This window comes from Halichoerus grypus, chromosome 6 (genome assembly GCF_964656455.1).
Source record: "Halichoerus grypus chromosome 6, mHalGry1.hap1.1, whole genome shotgun sequence".
Lineage (NCBI taxonomy): Eukaryota > Metazoa > Chordata > Mammalia > Carnivora > Phocidae > Halichoerus > Halichoerus grypus.
In genome coordinates this window covers 28,243,539-28,265,555 of record NC_135717.1, presented here as the reverse complement: position 1 = coordinate 28,265,555, position 22,017 = coordinate 28,243,539, and the positions used below count along the sequence as shown (strand labels likewise).

General features: G+C 49.1%; 1 protein-coding gene across 5 annotated transcripts in view; it reads left to right on the top strand.

Annotated features, from left to right (window-relative positions):
* Window positions 1–22,017, top strand: part of ABCC1 (ATP binding cassette subfamily C member 1 (ABCC1 blood group)) — a 129,348-nt gene that overhangs the window by 55,190 nt on the left and 52,141 nt on the right. For all 5 annotated transcript variants that reach the window (XR_013448886.1, XR_004924547.2, XR_013448885.1 and 2 more), the window contains exons 6-12: window positions 2,309–2,370; window positions 3,658–3,789; window positions 12,226–12,456; window positions 13,103–13,280; window positions 14,637–14,798; window positions 18,821–18,913; window positions 20,508–20,711. Coding sequence is in view for 2 of the 5 variants with exons in the window: in XM_036115484.2 (XP_035971377.1) it covers window positions 2,309–2,370; window positions 3,658–3,789; window positions 12,226–12,456; window positions 13,103–13,280; window positions 14,637–14,798; window positions 18,821–18,913; window positions 20,508–20,711 (1,062 nt within the window). In the remaining 3 variants the exon portion in view is untranslated. The remainder of the gene's footprint in view (window positions 1–2,308; window positions 2,371–3,657; window positions 3,790–12,225; window positions 12,457–13,102; window positions 13,281–14,636; window positions 14,799–18,820; window positions 18,914–20,507; window positions 20,712–22,017) is intronic.

The window sequence follows — 22,017 nt, the reverse complement described above, 5'->3', positions numbered from 1 at the left end:
TTAATGTTCTGTCATTCATTCTTTGTTTATTAGCTGGACTATTTTTTTAGTGGGGGAGGGGCCGAGGGGTAGAAGGAGAGAGAGAGAATCTCAGGCTCCACACCCAGTGCAGAGCCCTATGTGGGGCTCGATCTCATGACCCTGAGATCATGACCTGAGCCGAGATCATGACCTGAGCCGAAATCAAGAGTTGGACGCTTAACCCACTGAGCCACCCAGGCGCCCTGGTTGGACTATTTCTATGCAAAGACACTTCCCCTCATCTCTTTGGTCACCCTGTGGTGAAGTTCATTTAGAAAAGGTGGAGGACATCCTTGTCTCCTGCCCTTGCTCTGTTTTCTCAGATAGCGGCTTGGTTCACATGTGTCTTTTCATGAACGACACCAAGGGGTTGCCCTTTTTTTTTTTTTCAGTGTCATTGTGAGATTGTGTCTTTAAACATATGTGATCGTCACAGTCCCTTCTACTTACTATCCTGACCGCGGCTCACATCGTCCCTTTTTGGGCAAGTTGGGAGCCACTTCTGGTTGCTTCTGAGGCTTTGTGTCTTTAGCTTCCATGGTAACAGGTGTGACAAGACATTTGCGGCTTATCTGGGACATTTCCTGCCAAGCCACTTTGCCAAGGAGACTCTGGGAGTAAAAAACAAGCACAAAAACTTGATGCTCTGGTCCCACCCCATACTAGCTTGATCAGAATCTCTGGGAGGTGGGGACCAGGTACGGTGTTGTTTTTAAAGCACCTGCAGCCTGGTTGGAAAACCACTGTGGTAGAACGTGTTTGCTTGTTGGACTCTCCAAGGCCGTCTCTGAAAAATGCTGGAACACGGAGCGGCCTCCTCTGTTAGAGACCTCAACACTGTGTGGTGACCCCCACCCCTTCACTGAAAGTGCATTTCAGAATATAGACCTGAATGTATCAGCCTGGAAAGTCAGCCCTTGTGTGGTCTCAGAGGCTCCGTGTTGACATCCCTTTCCTGGGGTGGGGGGTGGGGGGTGGGGGTGGGGTGTGTGTGTGTGTGTGTGTGTGTGTGTGTGTGTGTGTGTGTGTGTGTGTGTGTGTTGGAGCTCCTCTCTGTGCCTCTGGGAAAGAGGTTCTTTGAGAGCTTGCTTGGAATGTGTTGATGATTTCCCTTTGCCCTTGGGATGAAGACCAGAATCCCTTATATGGCCTCCAGTGAGGACTGCTCAGCCCCTTCTTGGTTCTCAGTGTAGGTTATTCTCCCTTCTGCCACAGGACCTTTGCACGCATGCTCTCGCTGCTGAGACTGCCTTGCTCCTCCCCTTTCCTTGTTATCCTTTAGTCAGTTTTCAGACCCCAGCTCTGGCACTCCTTCTCTGACCTTTGTCAGCTGGATCAGACTCCATCCGCTTATTGGCTCTCTTGCTGTGATCTCACTAAGATACCGTGACCTCACTGGTATACTGACCTAACTTCAGGGGACGATCCTCATCACAGTTGTGGTTTTGTGTTTGCTCACAGGACCATTTGATTAATGTCTCTTTCTGAACCCTGTTAGGGGCTCCCAGTCTGTGTCCACTGCTTCTAGCTGGGGGAGCCTGGCAAGGTCATTCCGGTCCCTCTGCTCGTCTGTTTCTTTAGCTCCAAAGTGAGGATGATGCTTTTAACTACTTCTTGGGTGGTCTCATTAAATGAGATGATTTGTGTAAAGCATTTACAGCAGAGCTAGCTAGTAGAGAAGTTAGCAGGTGTTACTATTACTCCAGGACACTTCCGCCTTCCTGAAGGTGGGGATTGTGTCTGCTCAGATTTATATACATGGTGCTGGACACGTAGCAGGTGCTCAGAAAATATTTGTTGAATGAATGAGTGAAACAGAAATAATAGTAATTACCACCCTCGTAAGGTTCTGTGAGGATACAGGATAATGCTAGCATTTTGTAGAGTGCCTGGCACGTAGCTGGTGCTCAGACAATATGTGTTGAATGATTGCAATCAGTGAATGAAGGGGGTAACATGGGCGGATATGGGCCGCACCACACTCACCGGGTTGCTGTGGGAATGAATATAATGCAGGGTGGGTAAGTGGCACGCTATACCACTTTTGCACATAGTAGACAGGAAATATTTCCTGGATGAAACTGGGGAGCTGCCATGTGTTTCTTGGGAGGTTCTTGGGGATCAGGAGAGAAACCCTTCTGGCGTGAGTCATCGGCGTGCGGTGGCTGCTGGTCCTTTGGAGGGTAAGACCGCTCTGCTCAGCTGCTTGTTGCCGAGCGCCGGCCTAGATGAGAAGTTTAATCAATCATTTCCTGTTTGCTCCCACCCTCTGTGTTCTCTCCACCAGAATCCCTGCCCGGAATCCAGCGCCTCCTTCCTTTCCAGAGTCACCTTCTGGTGGATCACAGGGTAAGGCCAGGCCGGTGCCTCGGGCCCGCTGTCCCTCCGTCACCCCTCACCCGTGTGCTGAGCGTGGCTGCCCTGGGCCCGGGACTCAGACACCGACCCTGTGCCCGCGTGCACGGACTCGACGTGTGAACCACAGACGGCTTGCGCCTCTGTGCACGGCTTCACCCGGGGCACTTAGAAACCGTGCGCTCTTGGTTTTTGGATTTGGGTTTTTTGTTTGTTTGTTTGTTTTTGACATCAGGTGTAATTACTTAGGTTGTTGGCATTGTTTCAGAGAAATGAAATTGCCATTAGAAAAATAATACCCGTGACCCATAAGAAATGTGGGTAAGAGAAACATGCATAGATCCACAACCAAAAACACCTGAGGCAACACTCACTTTAAGCTCTCTTCTTGTCCGTTTTGCCTGCACATTTCTTTCTGCACACGGTCAGCATCTTTCCCAGGATTATATGAATCCTTTTTCCCCTCATAAGCATGGTTCCTTGTCTTTATAAACTTTGCGCAGACATCTTTTTTTTTTTTTTAATTAAATATTGTTCAAATTAACAGTTAAGGGACATCTCTGGGACGGTTGGGGTAGTTTGAGTGTGGTCCGCAGGTCATGTCATCCTTGCTCCTATTTCTGATTTTGATGAATCGCTCTCTGGCTTCTGGGAAAGCATGCCCCTTTTTTAGGGGGATTCACACTAACATTGAGGGGTGCAGGTGTGTCGAGGCTACAGCCTACTCTGAAGCGGTTCAGAAAAAGTCTGTATGTGTATGTTGATAGTTAGAGACAGAATAGTACAGCATATGTGGCAAAATGTTAGCAGCGGTGAGCAGGGGGAGGTAGGAATTCTTTGTGCAATGCGTGTGATTTTTCTGTACGTTTGGTATTATTTCAAAACAACAAGTTAAAATGATAGGTTTACTCTCTATTACGAAAGTGCCCAAGCACGTAGAAAGACTAGTCTGATCAAGCTTAATGAACTTATCACTCAGATTTGACAATGGTTAATGCTTTGCCCCTGAGTCTTAAAAACAGTTTTGTTTTTTTTTTTTAAAGTAAATGGGAGCCATTGTAAAAGCTGTATCCTGAATATTCTGTGTCTTTAAAAAATGAAGCTGTGCTTCCTGGGCGACGTAACAGAATTAGCAGTGATGACGTAATGTGCCCAAATGTCCCATGCGTATTGCGATTTTCCCAAGTGCGTGCTGCCATCGTGACGGCGGGTGTGGGCAGCGAGGGTCGTCGTCCTCTTCCTCCCGACTCTCATCGCCTCCCCCTGCTCTTTTGGCCCCAGGCTGATGGTCCGGGGCTACCGCCAGCCCCTGGAGAGCACTGATCTCTGGTCCCTGAATAAGGAGGACACATCAGAACAAGTTGTGCCCGTTTTGGTAAAGAACTGGAAGAAGGAGTGTGCCAAATCCAAAAGGTAAGTGTGAGCCTCTTGCCACAGGGGAGAGCCGGGCGCTCTCTGGGACCACGCGGTCACCCCTTTCCTGCCACCAGGGAATGGTGGCAGCGTCGCCTCTTACTAGCTTCATGGTCCTGGGCGAGCTGCTTCGCTCTTCCCAGCCACGGTTGGCTCATCTGCGAGATCCAGGAAGAGTCTTCCATGTAGCTAAGGCAGTGGATAGACAAGAAGAGCAAAAGACGTGCATCGAGAGGCTATTGATGCCGTTTGCTTGGGCCCTTGGCAAGTGCGTGGCTGGGGCGCGCGACCCCACCCGCCCGAGACAGCGCCACCTTGCCTGTCTCCCGGAGAGTGTCTAGCATCCTGAGTTCTTGCTCTTCTCAGTGTTTTGGCTTCAACACACCAAGCCCATCACTTCAGCAGGTGTTCTGCCAAAGAATCCCCCACCAAGGGTGTTTTGACTGTGCTGGATTTAAAAATAAAATAGACTCTAGGTTTTAGAGCAGAAAGTACAGAGAGTTCTGTGTACCCCCTTCCTCCACACGTGCATCGCCTCCTTCATTATCAGTGTCCCCCAGCAGAAAGGGACGTTTGTCAGAAGTGATGAACCTATGCTGATGCATTATGATCACCCCCGAGCCCATAGTTTACATTATGGCTCACATTTGGTGTCCTGAATCTTATTTACGTATCTTTTTTTAAGATGTTTTATTTATTTATTTATTAGAGTATGTGCACAAGCAGGGGGAGCAGCAGGCAGAGGGAGAAGCAGGCTCCCCGCGGAGCAGGGAGCCCGATGCGGGGCTCGGTCCCAGGACCCCGGGATCATGACCTGAGCTGAAGGCAGACGCTTCACCGACAGCCACCCAGGCGCCCCGGCATCCTGCGTTTTAGACACTCCTCCCGTTGTTAGCTGCGTGCCATCACGTGACGTCTGTCATCAGGTTGTTTTGGGAATTAGGCCGGGGCCTCCGCAGCACATACTTGATTTCATCAAATCTAAGACGTCCTCAGTTACATGAAACAGCATTGTATTACGTGCCGGTAAGAAAGTAAAGTGGCTGTTAGAGGAGGGTAGGTCATTGGACTTGGCGTGTGTCCTGTGTCCAAAGGAGGCAGTTGAGAACTTGAGTGACGTGGGGATGGTAGAGGGTGGTAGTAGGAGCAGAACCAAAAGTGGCTGTCATTACTCCTGCGGTTTTATGGGGTGGGCCTGTTGTTGACCTCTTAGCACTGGCTGCCAGTGGGGCCAGCCTGGTGTGTTGGATCTCCCACAGAGCAGTTGTCCTTCCAGGAGAAAAACCTTGGACTTGAGGTCCAGTTGCCAGAACACCCAGGTTATAGATCTTCGATCAGGCCTGGCTTGGGGGGTGGGAACTGGGGACATTCGTACTGTTGGCTACTAGAACACCAGCAGAGGCCCTTGTGATGCTGAGCTGGTGGCCCATTCGGGGTGGCCACGGACACAGGAGACGTTGTCTTAGGGGAGGCAGGTTGAGTGTAAGGCTCTGTAGGCGGGCATCGTGAGATGGGCGGTGTTCTGTGCACATAGAGCTCCACCTAAATCTTGTGCCCATGACCCAGTTGGAGGTTCTCAGGCAGAGGCGGCTCCCTGGTTCTATTCCCAGCCTGGCCGGTGGCATCCTTCTTGATGAGCAGGTTGCTGCAGATGGTGTGGGAGAGGTTGCCCCGGAGGCTCCATGGAAGGAGGACCAGGCTTGAACAAGAAGCCCTGTCTATCCCCGGCCTGGCCCTTAACTGATTCCTTCAGCAGATTTCATGTCTCCTGCTACTGTGTGGTCTGTTCAGGCCCTCTGCGTTCAGAAAGTGGCACCAAACAGGCTCCTTGTTGGGGGCCACCTTACATTCCATATAGGAGACAGGACAGCAGTCGAACATACGCTGACGGGGAAAGTTTTGGAGAGTGTTAGGTTTTAGGAGATTATAGCAGGGAGGTGGGACAGGAGTGGTTGAGGAAGCTGATAGAGAAGCTGTGGTTGGGGATGGCCTCTCAGAAGGTGACATTGGAGCAAAAGTTCGTATTGAAGGAGGTAGTGAGCCGCATGTGTAGGAAGGGCTTTATGGTTAGAGGAGACAGCTCATGCAAAGGTCCTGAGGTAGAGGTGAGTCCGGCGTGCTTATGGAGAAGGCGGGGGTGGGGGGTGGGCAGCGTGGCCCGAGTGGAGTGTGTGAGGGGCAGAATGGAAGGAGGTAAGGTAGGAGAAGCATTTGCAGGGGTCTCATCGGCCATGCTAGTGAGTTCAGGTTTGATCCTAAGTGCAGTGAGAAGTCAGAGGTGGGTTATGCAGGCCAGTGGCATGTCCTGAGTTTTGTTTTATAACCAGCGGGGCTGCCCTGGGGAAAGTGAGAGGGGGGGCAGGGAGACCAGGGTGGGGGCCTTAGGGGCTGTCCCTCGGGTCCCTTAATGCCCCAGAGCCTCTGTTTTGTGCTCAGAGGGTTTTCTGACAGTTCACGGAGATAAACATCATCTGAGAAGCCCTGTCATGGTCCTGGGTAAACTCTGGGCAGGTAATACCATACAAGTTGTGTTGATTCATCTGGATGCGGAACCAGGCTGGGCGTTCCCATCTTGCCTGGGAGGACGGGGTGAGCCCTGGCTCCTCGGGCTCCAACATGGGCCACCCCTAGAGGCACTGGCTCTCTCAATACCTCTGCCTTTAGGGGTTCTCAGCTTGGGGGTTCACTGCCTTGGGTCACTGGCAGATGGGTCCTTTGCTCTGTGTCCAGAGTCACAAACCAGATCTGGCACCTGTAACCCTTGTGGACGTGGTGGGCGAAGGGAAGGTCCTGTTTTCAGCTGGGATTTCTTGGTGTGGCCCCTTGTGGCCAGGCCTCTTCACTTAGCTAGGGAACAGCCTGCAGGTGGGAGGGAGAAGTTACCGAGGGGCCCTGGCGGGCCTTGTGGGGGGGGGGAGGGAGGGTGGATATGTTTACCATCTTGATTTTGTGGACAGTTTTACAGGTGTGTGTATCCATATAGGTCAAAACTCATCAATTTGTACATTCCCAATATGTGCAATTGAGCATACATCAGTTATACCTCAATAAGGCTCTGTGTGTGTGTGTGTCTGTGTGTATGGCAGAAAACGTGCTTAAAGAAGGGGTGACTTTTTTTTTTCTTTAAAGATTTTATTCATTTGACAGAACAAGCAGGGGGAGCTGCAGGGGGAGAGAGAGAAGCAGGCTCCCCACTGAGCAGGGAGCCCTATGGGGGGCTTCATCCCAGGACTCTGGGTTCATGACCTGAGCCAAAGGCAGATGCTTAACCGACTGAGCCACCCAGGCGCCCCCAGAGTGGCCATTTTTGCTTACTTGTCTCTCTTTTGTAAAGAAATGCAGACAGAAAATAACAAAAAAACAACACAAAGCGCCAGCATGCACGTGCTGAACGGTGGTTCTGAACCTTGCAGACTCACTGTTGCCTTGAATACAAAGATTTTCTGACATCAATACAGTTACTTTCAGATAATGTATCAATAAAAATAGCCCACCCATATAGCTAAAAATTTAAAAATTAACAAAATGCTCTCACTAGACTTTAAGGGAAAACGGAAACAAGGGATTTGTAATGAGACAACATGTATTTCAGTGAGTAAATTCTCAGGCGCGCGCTGGGAGAACAGAACGGAGAGTCGCTGCTTGTCCCAAAGTGGAGGGTTCCCTGTGACAGCTGCAAATCCCTCCAGATCTCCAGAACCATGGTCAGTCGCCCTCACAGAAGAGGTTTTGCAGAGTTGTGGCCAACGCTTAGCAAAGTTCTGAACGAAATGCAGTCACCCCTTCATTTCAATAATAGTTGCATTCCTGAAAAAAATTCAAGGTATATTGAAGCTTGCAAGAACAACAAAATACACACTATGGATTTATGTCTGAAAACAGAGTTAGTAATTTCAGGCAGGTTTTTCAACCTACACGGATTCTTGTTGAGCTCTTTTTTGGGGGACCGAAGTTCTGTAGGTCACAGAAGGTCTAGTATCTGGCTCAGTCTTGACAATCCGAGAATGTGGCATTTACAAAACAACCCCCTTTGAGAAGCTCTGTTTTTGAGGAACAGAAAGCACTGAAAAAAACTTGAGAAAAGGGTAGGGTAGTTGGGGGAAAGCTTGAGTCATTTGCATTCATAAGCAACATGTTTAAAATCCTGCCAGGGCTACCCAGGGGCTAGGGTGGGGTGGGAGGGGGACCCTTGCCACTCCCTCTGTGGTTCCAGAAACTATCATTCTGTATATCCTTAGCGCTAAGCAGAGTGAAAATATGCACCAAGTTTGTAAAATCCATTTTTTGCAAGTGTAGGTCAAGTCTGCCTTTCCATATTATACTGGATATTTATTATGGGTCAAAGACCATGATGCTCAGAAGACATCCAGAAATGTAGAAATTTCAGTTGTGCTAAGACTTTTTTAAGTTTGAGATTTGGCCTTTCCTAAAGCCTTCATGACAAATGACAGAGTCCTCAGCGCCTCGCTGCTCTTTCGTAGGTTCAAGCCTCCTGCAGTCTGCTCCCAGTCCTGTTCAGGTTACCCTGAGGTTCTCGCCTGTTCAAGAAAGGGTTGCCAAACCTCATTTCCAATCCTTAGCTCCAGGCCTTGTTCATCCTGTTCCCCCTGCCTGGAGCATCCTTTCCTTCTCCTGATTCTCTCATCCTGCAGGGCACTGCTTTGATGTCACCTCCTCTGGGAAAGCCCCCATGATAGCACCAGTAAGAGTCTGGTGAAGTCATGTTTGCTAATCCTTTCCTCTCATGAGGCTCTGTGATGGTAGGGCTCTGTCCAGAGTTTGACCCAGAACATGTGTTTAGTTCATTGGTGGACAAGTGACTGATGGGCATCTTTGCACACATTGGAGTCTGATCTACTCAGAAAGGCCCTTTTTCTCCCCAGCCTTCAGCTTACCTACCCTTTTCTGTTCCCTTGCTCTGGACAGTTTTCCCCTGACTCAGACTTTTTCCCTCCAACTTTCCTTTCCCCTCCCAGCCAGAGCTTACAGATGCCCGGCTTGCTTCCTCTCCCCTCCTGGAGCACTTCCCTCCTTTGTAGGCCTCTTGTTCATGGGATAGTTTTCTTTCTTGTCTTGGCCTTAGCTGATCCTTCTTAACATTCTTGACCTTGACCTTGTCCACCCAGGCCTGAGCTTTCCTCCTCTCTGCTTGCCCGAGACCTTCTCCCTGACCCTTTGGCACCTGTCTCTTGGCCATTGGAAACAGCCCTGGGTTACCAGCAGCCCACGCAGGCCCAGGGCCAGGTCTGGCTTAGGAAGTGGTACAGAGAATGGACGGGGCAGGCTGAGCCACTCCCTTCCTCTTCGCCTGGCCCTCTTTCTTCCTTGCCAAGGAGGTCTGTGTGTGCTAAAAGGAATTATACTAAAAATCCCAGTCAGAAAAGGGCAGCTTTAGGGCAGGTCATTAAAGGGAGTAGGGAAGATCGTGCACGGTGACATTGGCAATGTGGTTGGTGGAATAATGCACACACAAAGATGTCCATGTCTTGGTCCCTACAACCTTATATCGCAAAGGCAAAGGGCCTGATATGATCACTGGGTCCTTGTAAAAGGAGACAGGAGGTCAGGGGGGCGGGGAGTGCTCTGCAGCTGCAACTGGCTTTTAATCGGAGGGAAGGGGCCACAAGCCTGGGAATGTAGGAGGCTTCTAGAAGTTGGAAAAGACCAGGAAACAGATTAGAAGGAATGTAACCCTGTGGGCCCCCTTCAGATTTCTGACCCCCGGAACTTTGAGACAATAAATTTGTGTTGCTTTAAGCCACTGTTTGTGGTAATTTGTTACAGCACACATAGGAAGTTATACAACTTCACACACAGTTTAGGTTTTTTTCTGGATGCAGCGGGAAGCCATGAGTTGAAGTAGGGGGATGATGTGTTTTTAGGAAGGTCCCACGGGCTGCTGTGCAGGAGCTTGGCTGTCAGGGAACAAGAGTGGGAGGAAATGAGGGAGCAGGGAGGAGGCCCTGGTGGTGGTCATTTGCATGGGTCACAGGCTGTGGACATGGACAGAGTGGATGGACGCCCACACATGTCCTGGGTTGGGATGGATGGGACACACACCTGATCAACCCCAGAGCCTGGAGGAGATTCCCATATTTCTGGTCCTTTTCTAGGGTGGGGAGTGAGCTGAGGCAGATTGGAAGGCTGTGGTTGGCAAGAGAAAGTGTCAGGTGGTTTAAATAGTCAAGTGTGTGGCATCGACGTGACAAGGGAGAGCCTTCTGAAATTGAATGCTGTTCAATATACTTATGCCATGGAAGGATCCTGTAAATTGCTAATGTTTGGTTAGGTGAGGATGAAGCATGTGTTTTGGTGGTGTAGCCCATGTCCGGCCATTTGAAGATGTTGACTTTAATTTGGGAGACAAGCTAGGAGGTATGTCCGTTGTGTAATCCATTACCTGAAACCTAGCAGCTGAAAATGACAGTGAACATTTACTCTCTCACATAGTTTCTCTGGGTCAGGGATCCAGCCTAGCAGGGTGGTTCTGGCTCAGCGCCCCCTAAAGTTGCACTCAGCATGTCAGCTGGGGCCGCATCATCTGAAGGCTCGACTGGGGCTGTAGGCCCTGCTTTCAGGTTGCACATGGCTAGTAAGTCAAGGTTGGCTCCTGGCAATGTCTCATCATGGGGGCTCCTCCGGTATCATCCTCACATGGCTGTTGGCTTTGTCTAGAGGGAATGACCCAAGAGAGGGCAAGACAGAAGCCACTGTGTTTTCTATGACCTAATCTTGAAAGTGGCACGCACTCCATTGTTTCTGCTATATCCTCGTCCGAGTGGGAGGGGACTGCATAGGGGCCAGTGCGAGGGCTCCAGTTTCTCACATCCTTGCAGACACTTGTTATTATCTGCTTTTTGATGATAACACCTTGTGGGTGTGAAATAATACCTTACTGTGGTTTTGGTTTGTGTTTCCCTGATGACGAATGATGTCAAGCAACATTTCATGGCCATTTGCCTATCTTCTTTGCCCCTTTTTAAATTGGTCTTTTTTTTTTTTTCCTTATTGTGTGGTAAGAGTTCTTGACATGCTCTGGTTACAAGTCCCTTATCAGATATTTCATTTGCAAATATTTTCTCATCCTGTGGGTTGTCTTTTCACTTCCTGATTTTGTCTTTTGAAACACATTTTTTTATTTTGACAAAGTCCAGGTGATCTTATTTTTTCTTCTATTGCTTGTACTTTTGGTGTCATATTTCAGAATCCATTGTCAGATGCAAGGTCATGAAGATTTTTCACCTTTCCTTATTTATTTATTTACTTGTTTATTTGGGAGAGAGCGAGAGTATGCATGCATGTGTGCAAGCTGGGGGAGGGGTAGAGGGAAAGAGAGAATCTCACGCAAACTCCCTGCTGAGCATGGAGCGTGACGTGGGGCTCGATCTCACAACCCCGAGATCATGAACTGAGCCGACATCAAGAGTTGAATGCTTAACCGACTGAGCCACCCAGGTGCCCCTCACTTGTTTCCTTCTAAGAGTGTTGTAGTTGTAATTCTGTGTTTAGGTCTTTGACCCATTTTGAGTTAATTTTTGTATATGGAATGAAATAGGGTCCAACTTCATTGTCTGGTTTCTCAGCACCATTTGTTGAAAAGATTGTTCTTTTCTTTTCTTTTTTTAATTTTTTTAAAGATTTTATTAGAGAGCATGAGCAGGGGGGAGGGGCAGAGGGAGAGGGAGAAGCTCCTGCTGAGCAAGGAGTCCGACGTGGGACTCGATCCCAGGATCCTGGGGTCATGACCTGAAGTGAAGGCAGATGCTTAACCAACTGAGCCACCCAGGCGCCCCAGAAAGATTATTTTCCTATTGAACGGTCTTGACACCCTTGTCAGAAATCAATCAGGTTTATTTCTGGTTCCATTGATTGTGTGTGTGTGTGTGTGTGTGTGTGTGTGTGTGTGTGCACGCACGCACTTACCTTTCCTTATGCCTATCTTGATTACGGTTATCAGAAAGTGTACATTCTAACTTTGATTTTCTTTTTAAAGATTGTTTTTGCTGTCCTGGGTCCCTTGAGTTTCTGTATGAATTTTAGAATCAGCTTGTCATTTTCTATAAAAAAGTCAGCTGGGATTCTGAGAAGAGAGTGCATTGAATCTGTAGATCATTGTGGGCCTTGAGCTTTTCAGTGCCCTTGTGAATATTAACCCATTTAATCTTTACAGCAGCCGTGTGAGCTGGATCCTACTTGTATCCCCGTTCAACAGGTGATGAACCTGGGCTGGTTAGGGAACCTGCCTGAAAGTCACACAGCTGGCCGGCCAAGGTCCCGAGTCTGTGCTCCTAAGTAGTGTGCTAAGCTGCCTCTCTGCAGTGACTGGTTTTCTTTGGCCGGCCTCCCCGAGGGGTGGGGTGCTCTGGGCCTCTCCCCGGGCCGGCTGGCCGAGTCTCCGGAAGACCCCACAACCACTCCACACTCTTTGTGTTCCAGGCAGCAGGCAAAGATGGCGTACTCCTCCAAGGACCCCACCAAGCAGAAAGGGGGCTCGCAGGTGGATGTGAATGAGGAGGCTGAGGTTTTGATTGTCAAGTCCCCCCAGAAGGAGCGGGAGCCGTCTCTGTTCAAGGTGTTATACAAGACCTTTGGGCCCTACTTCCTCATGAGCTTCCTATTCAAGGCCCTCCACGACCTGATGATGTTTGCTGGCCCAGAGATCTTAAAGTAAGACCCTTTCCCTCTCAGCTGGGCAAGTCTTTGTGTCCTTGACCTTCCACTGGCAGTACTCCTAACCTCTGACTTCGGGTCACCTGGTGTGCCCCGCCATGGGCTTAAAGCCAAGCCTCTCTGTCTTCACGTGCTTTGCCTGATGTTTTGCTTTGATACCATCTGAACTCAGGCCACTTCGGTTGCAGGTAACAGAAACCAACTCCCCCTGAAGCCGAAGGAAGGAAGAGGGAGGAATGTCTAGGGAAACCAAGAACAAGAAAATGAGCCAGACTGCATCAAACTGCAGCCTGAAAACAGAAAGTCACAAAGAAGGGCCCCTCCCTCCTCTCTCTGTTTACCTCTCTCTTTTTGTCTCTTGGGGGCCACATGCTCCTTCTCTTTGCCTTCCTACCTTTGCCTCTCATTCTCTGGTCACCTGCGGGTGACTGGTGATGAGCCAGAGCAGTCAGTACGAGAAGCCTAAGGCTCAGGCACCCTGCACGGTCCTATCACCCCCGTGGGCTTGTTTTTCCATGCATAAAATGGAAGGAATAACATCCCCCTCGCCTGGCTCGGAGAGAGTGGAAATGCGGAAATGGAAGGACTTGTTCCCTGCGCGTGTGCGTCAGGCTCCCGTCCTTCTGTTCTTGCTCCCTCACAGATTGCTCATCAACTTCGTGAACGATCAGAAGGCCCCGGACTGGCAGGGCTACTTCTACACCGCGCTGCTATTCATCAGCGCCTGCCTCCAGACCCTCGTGCTGCACCAGTACTTCCACATCTGCTTCGTCAGCGGCATGAGGATCAAGACGGCCGTCATCGGCGCCGTCTACCGGAAGGTGGGGGGTCAACCGGAAGGCGGGTGGGTCAACCGGAAGGCGGGTGGGGTCAACCGGAAGGCGGGTGTCATCTACCGGAAGGGGTGGGGTCAACCGGAAGCTGGTGAGGGCCGGGCCTGATGCCCAGGGGCTCACATTGACGTCTCCCACTGTACCCTCAGAAACTGTGGGGACTTGGCTGGGTCACTGTGGGGCCACCTTGAGGATTTCAAGCCCAGCTTCTGAAGCAGTAGTGGGACGGTGACCCACATGACCGTAGCTGGCAAGGATTTACCACCGGGCATGAGATGTTAGCAAAGCCGACGTGAAGCATCTCCTTGAGGCCTATGTCAGCCGTGCGGAACTGAGTTTCTTAGGTGGCACTCGACTTGGGAAAATCCGGGTTCACGTGGTCGCTCTGCTGTTGATAACCCCGAGCTTGTTCTAACTCTCCATTGGAACTGAGCAGGTGGTCCTTTCCCTGGATAGTCGAGTATTTAGCAGGCATTCGTGCACATCCAGCTCTATGGGAATTTCTGGGTCCCTTCAATTTCTTAGCTTCTGGGGCAGAGACACTGCTTGAGCCGATGGGTTGAGACGAGACTGCCTAGCAGATAGTGAGGACAGGTGAGCCAGTTCTTTGGTCCTCAGCCCTGTCTGTAAGTTGGACTCGCCTAGGGAACTTCAGCAACTCCCACTGCCCAGGCTGCACCGCAGACGGACAAAATCAGGATCTCTGAGGGTGGGACCTGGGCACCTTTATTTCTTAAGTTCCCCAGGTAATCGTTTGAAATCCGTGTTTGAGAACCAGGGCAATTTTATCCTTCCAGGGGATGTTTTTGGTTGTCCTAACTGGAGGTGGTGGCATCTAATGGGTAGAGGCCGGGGATGCTAGGGAGCACCCTGCAAGGCACAGGCCAGTCCCACAAAGATGTATCCAGCTTCAAATGTCAGTAATGCCAAGGTTGAGAAACCCTGACCTTGATCTGCGGACCAGCAGCATCTGTATCATGTGGGAGCATGTTAGAAAATGCATCGTCCCAGGCCCCACACCCCAGTCCTACCACATCTGAAATGACACTGTAACAGATTTCCCCGGTGATGTGTGTGCACCCTAAAGTGTGTGAAACCCTGGTTTAGGCGCCTTGGGGTCCCTTCCATATTGCAGAAGTCAGGATGAGACAGTGAGGGTCATTGATAAGAGCTGGGGCTTTGTGATGGGACATATGAGCTGGGAATGCAGATAAGGCAGCAAGGCAGGAGAAAAGAGAGTGGGCTTTCTGCTCTTGAGCTGTCTTCTTCCTCCACATGGGCCTGGAGGGAGGGCTCTTGCCTGCCACACTCACCGCCACACTTTCTCTCTCCATTGTCCTGCAGGCCTTGGTGATCACCAACTCAGCCAGAAAATCCTCCACCGTCGGGGAGATTGTCAACCTCATGTCTGTGGACGCCCAGAGGTTCATGGACCTGGCCACGTACATTAACATGATCTGGTCGGCTCCTCTGCAAGTCATCCTTGCTCTCTACCTCCTGTGGCTGGTGTGTGTTTGACGTCGTTCCCGTCTCCAAGAGGGAGGGACCACCTCACGTGGGCAGTGGGGGTGAGGGAGTGGGTGTCGGTGATAAGAACCTCTGTAATTCACTGGGTTTATTTTTTCTTGACATCTATCACATTTTATTTTGTGGTCTGTTGGATAATTCCTGGGTATTTTATCTGTTTCCTTGGTTGTTGGATTTATGCTCTTTTTGCTGGCATGATACTTGTTTGCATTTGTCCTTTTTTTGACAGTGTTTATAATTAACAATCTTATAACTTACACAGCATATTTCTCCCACTTTATCTTCTCAAACACTAACCAGATTCCTTAATTCACTAGTCTCGAACTGTGTTGGTCAAGATTCTCTGAGTTGTAAGGGATAGAAATCCATTTTAAAATAGTCTAATAAGGAGAGTGCCTGGGGACTCAGTTGGTTAAGCATCTGCCTTCGGCTCAGGTCATGATCCCAGGGTCCTGGGATAGAGCCCTGCATCGGGCTCCCTGCTCAGCGGGGAGTCTGCTTCTTCCTCTGCCCCTCCCCACTGCTTGTGCTCTCACATGTGTGCACAGGCTTTCTCTCTCTGTCAAATAAATAAAATCTTAAAAAAAATAGTCTAAACAAGTAAAGGGAATTTTACGGGTGTATATAACTGCAGAGCACAGGGTATGGTTTCAGGCATGGATTTATCCAGGAGTTCACGCAGTGCTTTAAGGACTCAAGCTCACTCTTTCATCATTTCTTGGCCCTCTTTGCCTCTGAGGTGACTTTATTCTCAATGAGATTTTCCTCGGTGGCTTCCATACCTTTGGGCTTTTATCCTCTTTCCTGAGAGCAGTGTCAGAGAAAAGAGAATATTGCGTTCCTCATTTCCTCAGCCAGAGTCCCACGGAGCCCTTTGCTTGACCGGGCACAGTCCCAGTCACATCCCTGTACCAATCACTGTGAACCAGGAGGCAGAGTTCTCTGATTGGCCAGCCCAGGTCACACGCCCTCCCACATTGAAAGTGTGGAGTTGTGATTGACAGCCCCTCCACATGAGGAAGGGCAGTTCCCAAAGTGAAAAGTTGATGAGGTGCTCATGACCTAACACATGACTTATCCTTTGTCACCTCTGAGCCTTTGCCTGTGTCTTTCTTTCTGCCAGGAATTCCTTTCCCTTCTTCGCTAAGGATGAAGTCCTGCCCATCTTTAAAGGCTGTGACAACTGCCACATTCAAATTGCCTTTCCCTGTTGACTAGATGGATTTCTTCCTTTTTTAAATCCCAATAATATAGTATAGGAGTTCCTCTGACATTACTTTCTGGAATAGTTTTTTTGCTGCTCAGTATAGCTGCCCCTCCTCTCCTGATAAGTGTGTTGGTTACTCATGGGCTTAGTTTCTTGATTTTTTGTTTTGTTTTGTTTCAAAGATTTTATGTATTTATTTGAGAGAGAGAGCGAACATGAGCGGGGGGGAGGGGCAGAGGGAGAGGGACAAGCAGACTCCCTGATGAGCAGGGAGCCAGATGCGGGACTGGATCCCCGGACCCCGGAATCATGACCCAAACCTAAGTTAAGACGCTTAACTGACTGAACCACCCAGGCACCCCTTAGTGTCCTGTATTTGCCTTATTTTTTATTTCTCATGAGTGTAGTCACCTAATAGGTGCACAGCAAATTATCCATTAATTTGACTGTAGTTTACTTTTTTTTTGTCTGTTTATACAGCAGAAGATGAGTGATTATAAATTGTTTCTGGAAATGAAACTTAGAAATAAATACCAGAATCTAAATGTATTTTGGAGCTGACATCCTGGGGTATCCACTTCCCCAGAAATTTCAGCCACAGGTGAAATATTTTTGGAACACTTCTTTTAGAATCGGCCTCCAGGGTTGATTTATGAACCATTAAGAACATTGTTTTGTTTTAGATGAGGGTTGCTGAGTGGATTACTGACTTTTGGAGTCAGATAGTTTTTTGTTGTTGGGGGGCTGTCCTGTGCACTGCAGGACGTTTAGCAGTGTCCCCGGTCTGTTCACACTGATATCAAGAACACAACCCCCACCCTCCCTCCCCCTGGCCAGTTGTGACCCGGATGTCTCCAGACATTGCCCGATGACCCCCGGGAGCAGTTCTTCCCTGTTTGGGAACCACTGGTTTGGATAGAAAATAGGATTTCTCTGTGTGACCATCAAAACCACAGTATAGGATAGTGATGGTGGTGTGGGCTCAGCGATGAGACTGCCTGGGTTCAAATCTTGCCTCTTCCACTGATTAGGTTTGTGACCGTATCACTTAATGTCGCTAAGTCTCAGTGTGTCCTCATCAGCAAATTGGTGGTGGTAATGGCACTTCTCATCATAGGGATGTTGGGATGAAGGAGTGAAGCAGTGCAGGTTACGTTCATAGAACGGCACATGGTGTCGTATTTAAAGTACCTTTTAAATACTATTTGCTTTCAGAGTTCATTCTGAATGCTTTAAATTGTTGGTAGAAATTTCCTTCATTTTCCAAGGTGGATAAATCGTCACTGGGTGGAGATACTTCACAGAAACCATTATGAGCAATGGCAGCATTTTTGGGGAGACTAGGACTGGTGCCCCTGTGGGTGATGACTTGGAAGAGATGAGCACTTCTGGTTTTCCAAATACTTAAAGGGGGAGAAAAAAATCACATTACCCTATAGTTCCATCCATGTGTATCCACTGGGTACATGTCCTGGGCCAGTTTTTCAAGGTGTCTCTTTTTAGGTGTCAAAATTAAAAGATGGAGATCTGTATCTTATCTTGGCCTCTTAACCTCTCTTGGGTAGTTTTCTTATCTGCAGTTGGGATAATAGAACACTTCTACAACCTCTCATCTACAAATCCCCAAATCCAAAAGCTCTGGAAGTTTTCCTTAACTCACGTGGTGCCATAACCTCACCTGACCTGAACTAATGGGAAGTATTTCTGATCTTGATTATCTTCTCAGTGCGAATATTCCTATTTTGGTGCTGAGAAATCAGTACCTTTGATGATGGAGTGCTGTGCTAGGGCCCCAGGGGGCATGTAAAGCAATATAATGGCCACACCTGTGTCAGCAGTCCCAAAGACCACGCCTGGGTGATGAGTTGCTAGGAGGACTCGTGGCTCTAATCTATTACAGCAGGAAAAGCAAAAGGTAAAGACACGGGGGGGAGGGATCAGGGGGAAGCAGGTACAGACTTCAAGAGTCCTCTCCCAGTGGACTCATACAGGATGCACTTAATTCCCTAGCAACAAATTCTGACAACGTGTGAAATGTTGTTAGCCAGGGAAGCTTGATAGAGACCCAATGCCCAGGGTTTTTATTGGGGGTTGGTGACACAGGTAGCCTCTGCCTGGCACATACCAGACTTCTAGACTCCCAGAAGACAAAGGGGGGGTTCAGCATAAACCATATCATTTATACAAAGAGATGAGGCCCAATGAACCACTCCTACCAGTTCTGAGAATGGTGGGAGCCCTCCCTAAATCCAAGCTCCCAGATGCCAGCCAAGGGCCAAATTTGTAAGCAGGCCTTCAAACAAGATAAACTGTCAGGCTGGCTGTGTTAACTCTTTTCTATTCAGTGCCTTATTACTTTTCTGAAGTTCTTTTAAAAAAAAAAAAAATTATTTCAGAGAAAGAAAGCACGAGAGCAGGGGGAGGGGCAGAGGGAGAGGGAGACAAGCAGACTCCCTGCTGAGTGGGGAGCCCCACACGGGGCTCGATCCCAGGACCCCGAGATCATGACCTGAGCTGAAATCAAGAGTTGGAGGCTCAACCGACTGAGCCACCCAGGCGCCCCACCTTTCTAAAGTTCTAATTTCCGAAACTCACCTGGCCCCTTCGTGTTCTTAAAGGGGTTGTGGGACCCCAAGAGATGCTCATGAGTAAATCCAAATATTCTTAACAGCCCGTCGCCGGGTAAGGGTGACACAGCTGCCATGAAGACGAGCGGCCAGGTCTGCAGGATCGGCTGGGGTGGCTCAGCCAGGGAAGCCCCCTGTTGAAGGCCTCTGTTCTCTTTCTTCCGTAGAACCTGGGCCCATCCGTCCTGGCCGGGGTGGCTGTGATGATCCTCATGGTTCCCCTCAATGCCGTGATGGCCATGAAGACCAAGACCTACCAGGTAAGGTGTCTGTCTCCGTAGGGCTCCAAACTGGGCTCTTGTCGGGGCCTTTCCATTTGGGTTTTAGCTAAGTTCTTTCTGCGCAGGCCCCGGAGGTTCTCCGCCCTCCATGCCTGTTGGAAATCCCTGAGGAGCTTTCCTAAACGCTGATACCTGGGCTCCATTTCTGGGATTTTGGTTCACTTCATCTGGGCATCCGTTTTTAAAGCTTCCTGGGTGAGTCCGATGGACTGCCAAGGTTGAGAGTTCCTGAAATAGCAAGACCTCCTAGGCCAGTGACCAGAATCACATCTGTGAGCCTCTGAGAAATTCCTTATTTCCCACAGAATTCAGTCATTTATGTGTTTCCTGTGCATTTTCGAGAGTTGAGTAAAAATTACTCCCTGACTTTTTTCACCTCTTACCTTTTGCTAGGCGCAGTGTTCAACTATTTTCAGAAGTGTTTTGTACTGTTTAAGTTTTTAAATAGCCAGGTAACAGAGCTCATGCCTTCTCCTCATAAAACATGTTCTGTTGATAGAAAAGAGTATAGATTAAAAGGGGATATCCCCTTCCCTATCGTCTCCGTGCCAGTGAGCATGCTGAAGCAGACCCTTCTAGAACTTTCCGTGTATTTATAGAGAGATCTGATTTTACAGTTAGGTTTGTTTCTTTGTGGTGTTACCACCATGTACATTTTTATACGCGTGGGCCCATTTGGCAGCCTGGTCTTATCATTTGACACCATGTCTCAGGGATCTTTCCATATAATCTAACTTCATGCTCTTGGACTGGCACCAAATAGTCCATAACGGAGCGGGGCCAGAGTTTATTTCTCTGCTCCCCTGTTGCTGGCTATTTATGATGTGCCTGTGGAATTGCGAATGAGAGCACTTAGCCGCACTGAGGATGCAGGAGGGGAGATGAGTCCCAGGGCGTGGGCCTCTTGGAACGAGGCCTCAGCAGGTACAGGGGGGAGGAGGTTAGGCAGGGAAGGGGCCCTGTCACCTTTCGTCCTCCTGTAGGCTTCCCTGAGTGGCTCACTTTTGAAACATCATCAGTCTCTGGCTTCGATCTGATGGGACTTAAAAAGCATCCTCATCTGTGACCAGGAATGACCAGAGCCCTCAGTGATAGGGTCTTGTGAGCATGAAGTAGCTAGATGTGTGTCCAATGCTTAGAAAAGTGCTCGGCATCTGAAAAGTGCTGGATGCTGTTTAACGGGCAGTATGGCTCAGTAAAGAAACTAAGAAAATGGAGCAGGGAAGAAAAACAAAAAAATCCCCAGTATCGTTACCTGTCTTGTGTTTGGATCGGTAGAGTAGGGTCCCTGCCCCCCTTCCCTGGACACCTGCAGGGTTGTTCTTGTTTCTGCTTCTCAAATCTAAATTTAATAGGTGTCTCCACGTCCCACTTAACGTGATCCAAAGCAGGTTTTTTCTCTTGGTAAAAGGGTCTCTGGTGCTCTCAAGGTCAATCTCAGGGATTTCAGGGTCGGCTTTCCCACCCTTTGGAAGGCCCCCCTTTCCAATGGGGATGCTGTGTGTGGGCCTGCTGCCAGGGCCAGAAGCAGGTCCCCCCCTCGCTGTGGTGTTGACTGCTCTTGTCTCTGAAGGTGGCACACATGAAGAGCAAAGACAATCGGATTAAGCTGATGAATGAGATTCTCAACGGGATCAAAGTGCTCAAGCTTTACGCCTGGGAACTGGCCTTCAAGGACAAGGTGCTGGCCATCAGGCAGGAGGAGCTGAAGGTGCTCAAGAAGTCGGCCTACCTGGCGGCGGTGGGAACCTTCACCTGGGTCTGCACACCTTTCCTGGTGAGTGAAGCCACATTCACCCTGGCCTACCTCATTGGGGGTTTTGGTGTGTTTTCATACCTGAATATGTTCAAAAGGTTACAAGTTCAGCAAGGCCTTCTCTTTTAAAAAATGGCCACCCACCCCCCCCCCCACTTTATTTTATTCACAGCACTTAGTAGCTCTCACAAGTAGCCAGTTCCAGGAACTGCTTGTTTATAGGTTCACAATGAGATAAGAAATTTGTTCCAGAAGGTTAAGCAGGTCCCTCTGCTTCCTTCGTGGAGAAAGTCTTGGTAAGAAAAACACACCAGCAGAACTAAACTATGCTCTTGGTGCCATAGTGGAGTGACATTACGGTGTCAGCTTCTGATCTGTTGCCGACCGTCACAAGCCAGGGATTTGGCAGGTGGCAAACACATTCTGAAATGGACTTTCTGTCTGTCTGTCTGTCTGTTTCCACTAGAAAGGCAGCTCCAGGAAGGCAAGGATTTTGTTTTCTCTGTTCACTGCCATACCCTCAGTGCCTAAAATAGCGCATAGTAGGGGCTCAACAAATATTTGTCATTCATTGTAAAAAAAAAAAAAAAATTTGAAACCATATAGAAAGTCATCAGATGAAAAGTATATTGTCTTCCCTTCCATCTGTCCCTTTCCTCTAAAGTGTTTGAGAAACACTGGCAAAAAGCAGAAGTGAGTGAACTTTGTCTCCCAAGGACCAACTAGTGAACATTGTAGACGTTCTGGGCCATACGTTCTGTTTTGCATCCCTTCTTTCCTGCCAGTGTGGCCATACATAATGTACACGTGAACGGGTGTGGCTACATTCTTGTAAAAATTTCTCTATAGATACTGAAATTTGAATTTCATATAAGCTTTCTGTGTCATAAAATACTGATATTTAAAAAAAATACCTACTTATGTAAAAGTATTCTAAGCCTATGGGCCAGACATAAACAGGTGTGGACGCCTGGCTTAGAGTCGGGTGCCTGCTGAACTTGGCTGCCAGCTCACAGAGTGACCTGAGGCCAGTCAGTCCACCTCCCTGCCTCTGGGTTCTCATGTATGGAACATGGAAGGGTTGGGCCACGGGCGTGTCACATAGGCCCCCGCCTGCCCCCCGCTCCCATGCCCGCACTAGACATCCACAACCTGCTGTGGGTTTTCTGCCACCGAGTTCTGTTCAAGCCACCCTCCCGGTGACCCCTGTCAGCTGACTGGAGCTGGTACATGAAGTGACATCTTTTAGCAGGTCTGGGACTCTGAGTTCTCTTAGATCCTTTCCGTGTCACATACTCCAGTGTTCGGGGCTAGAAGGTTCCGCCAG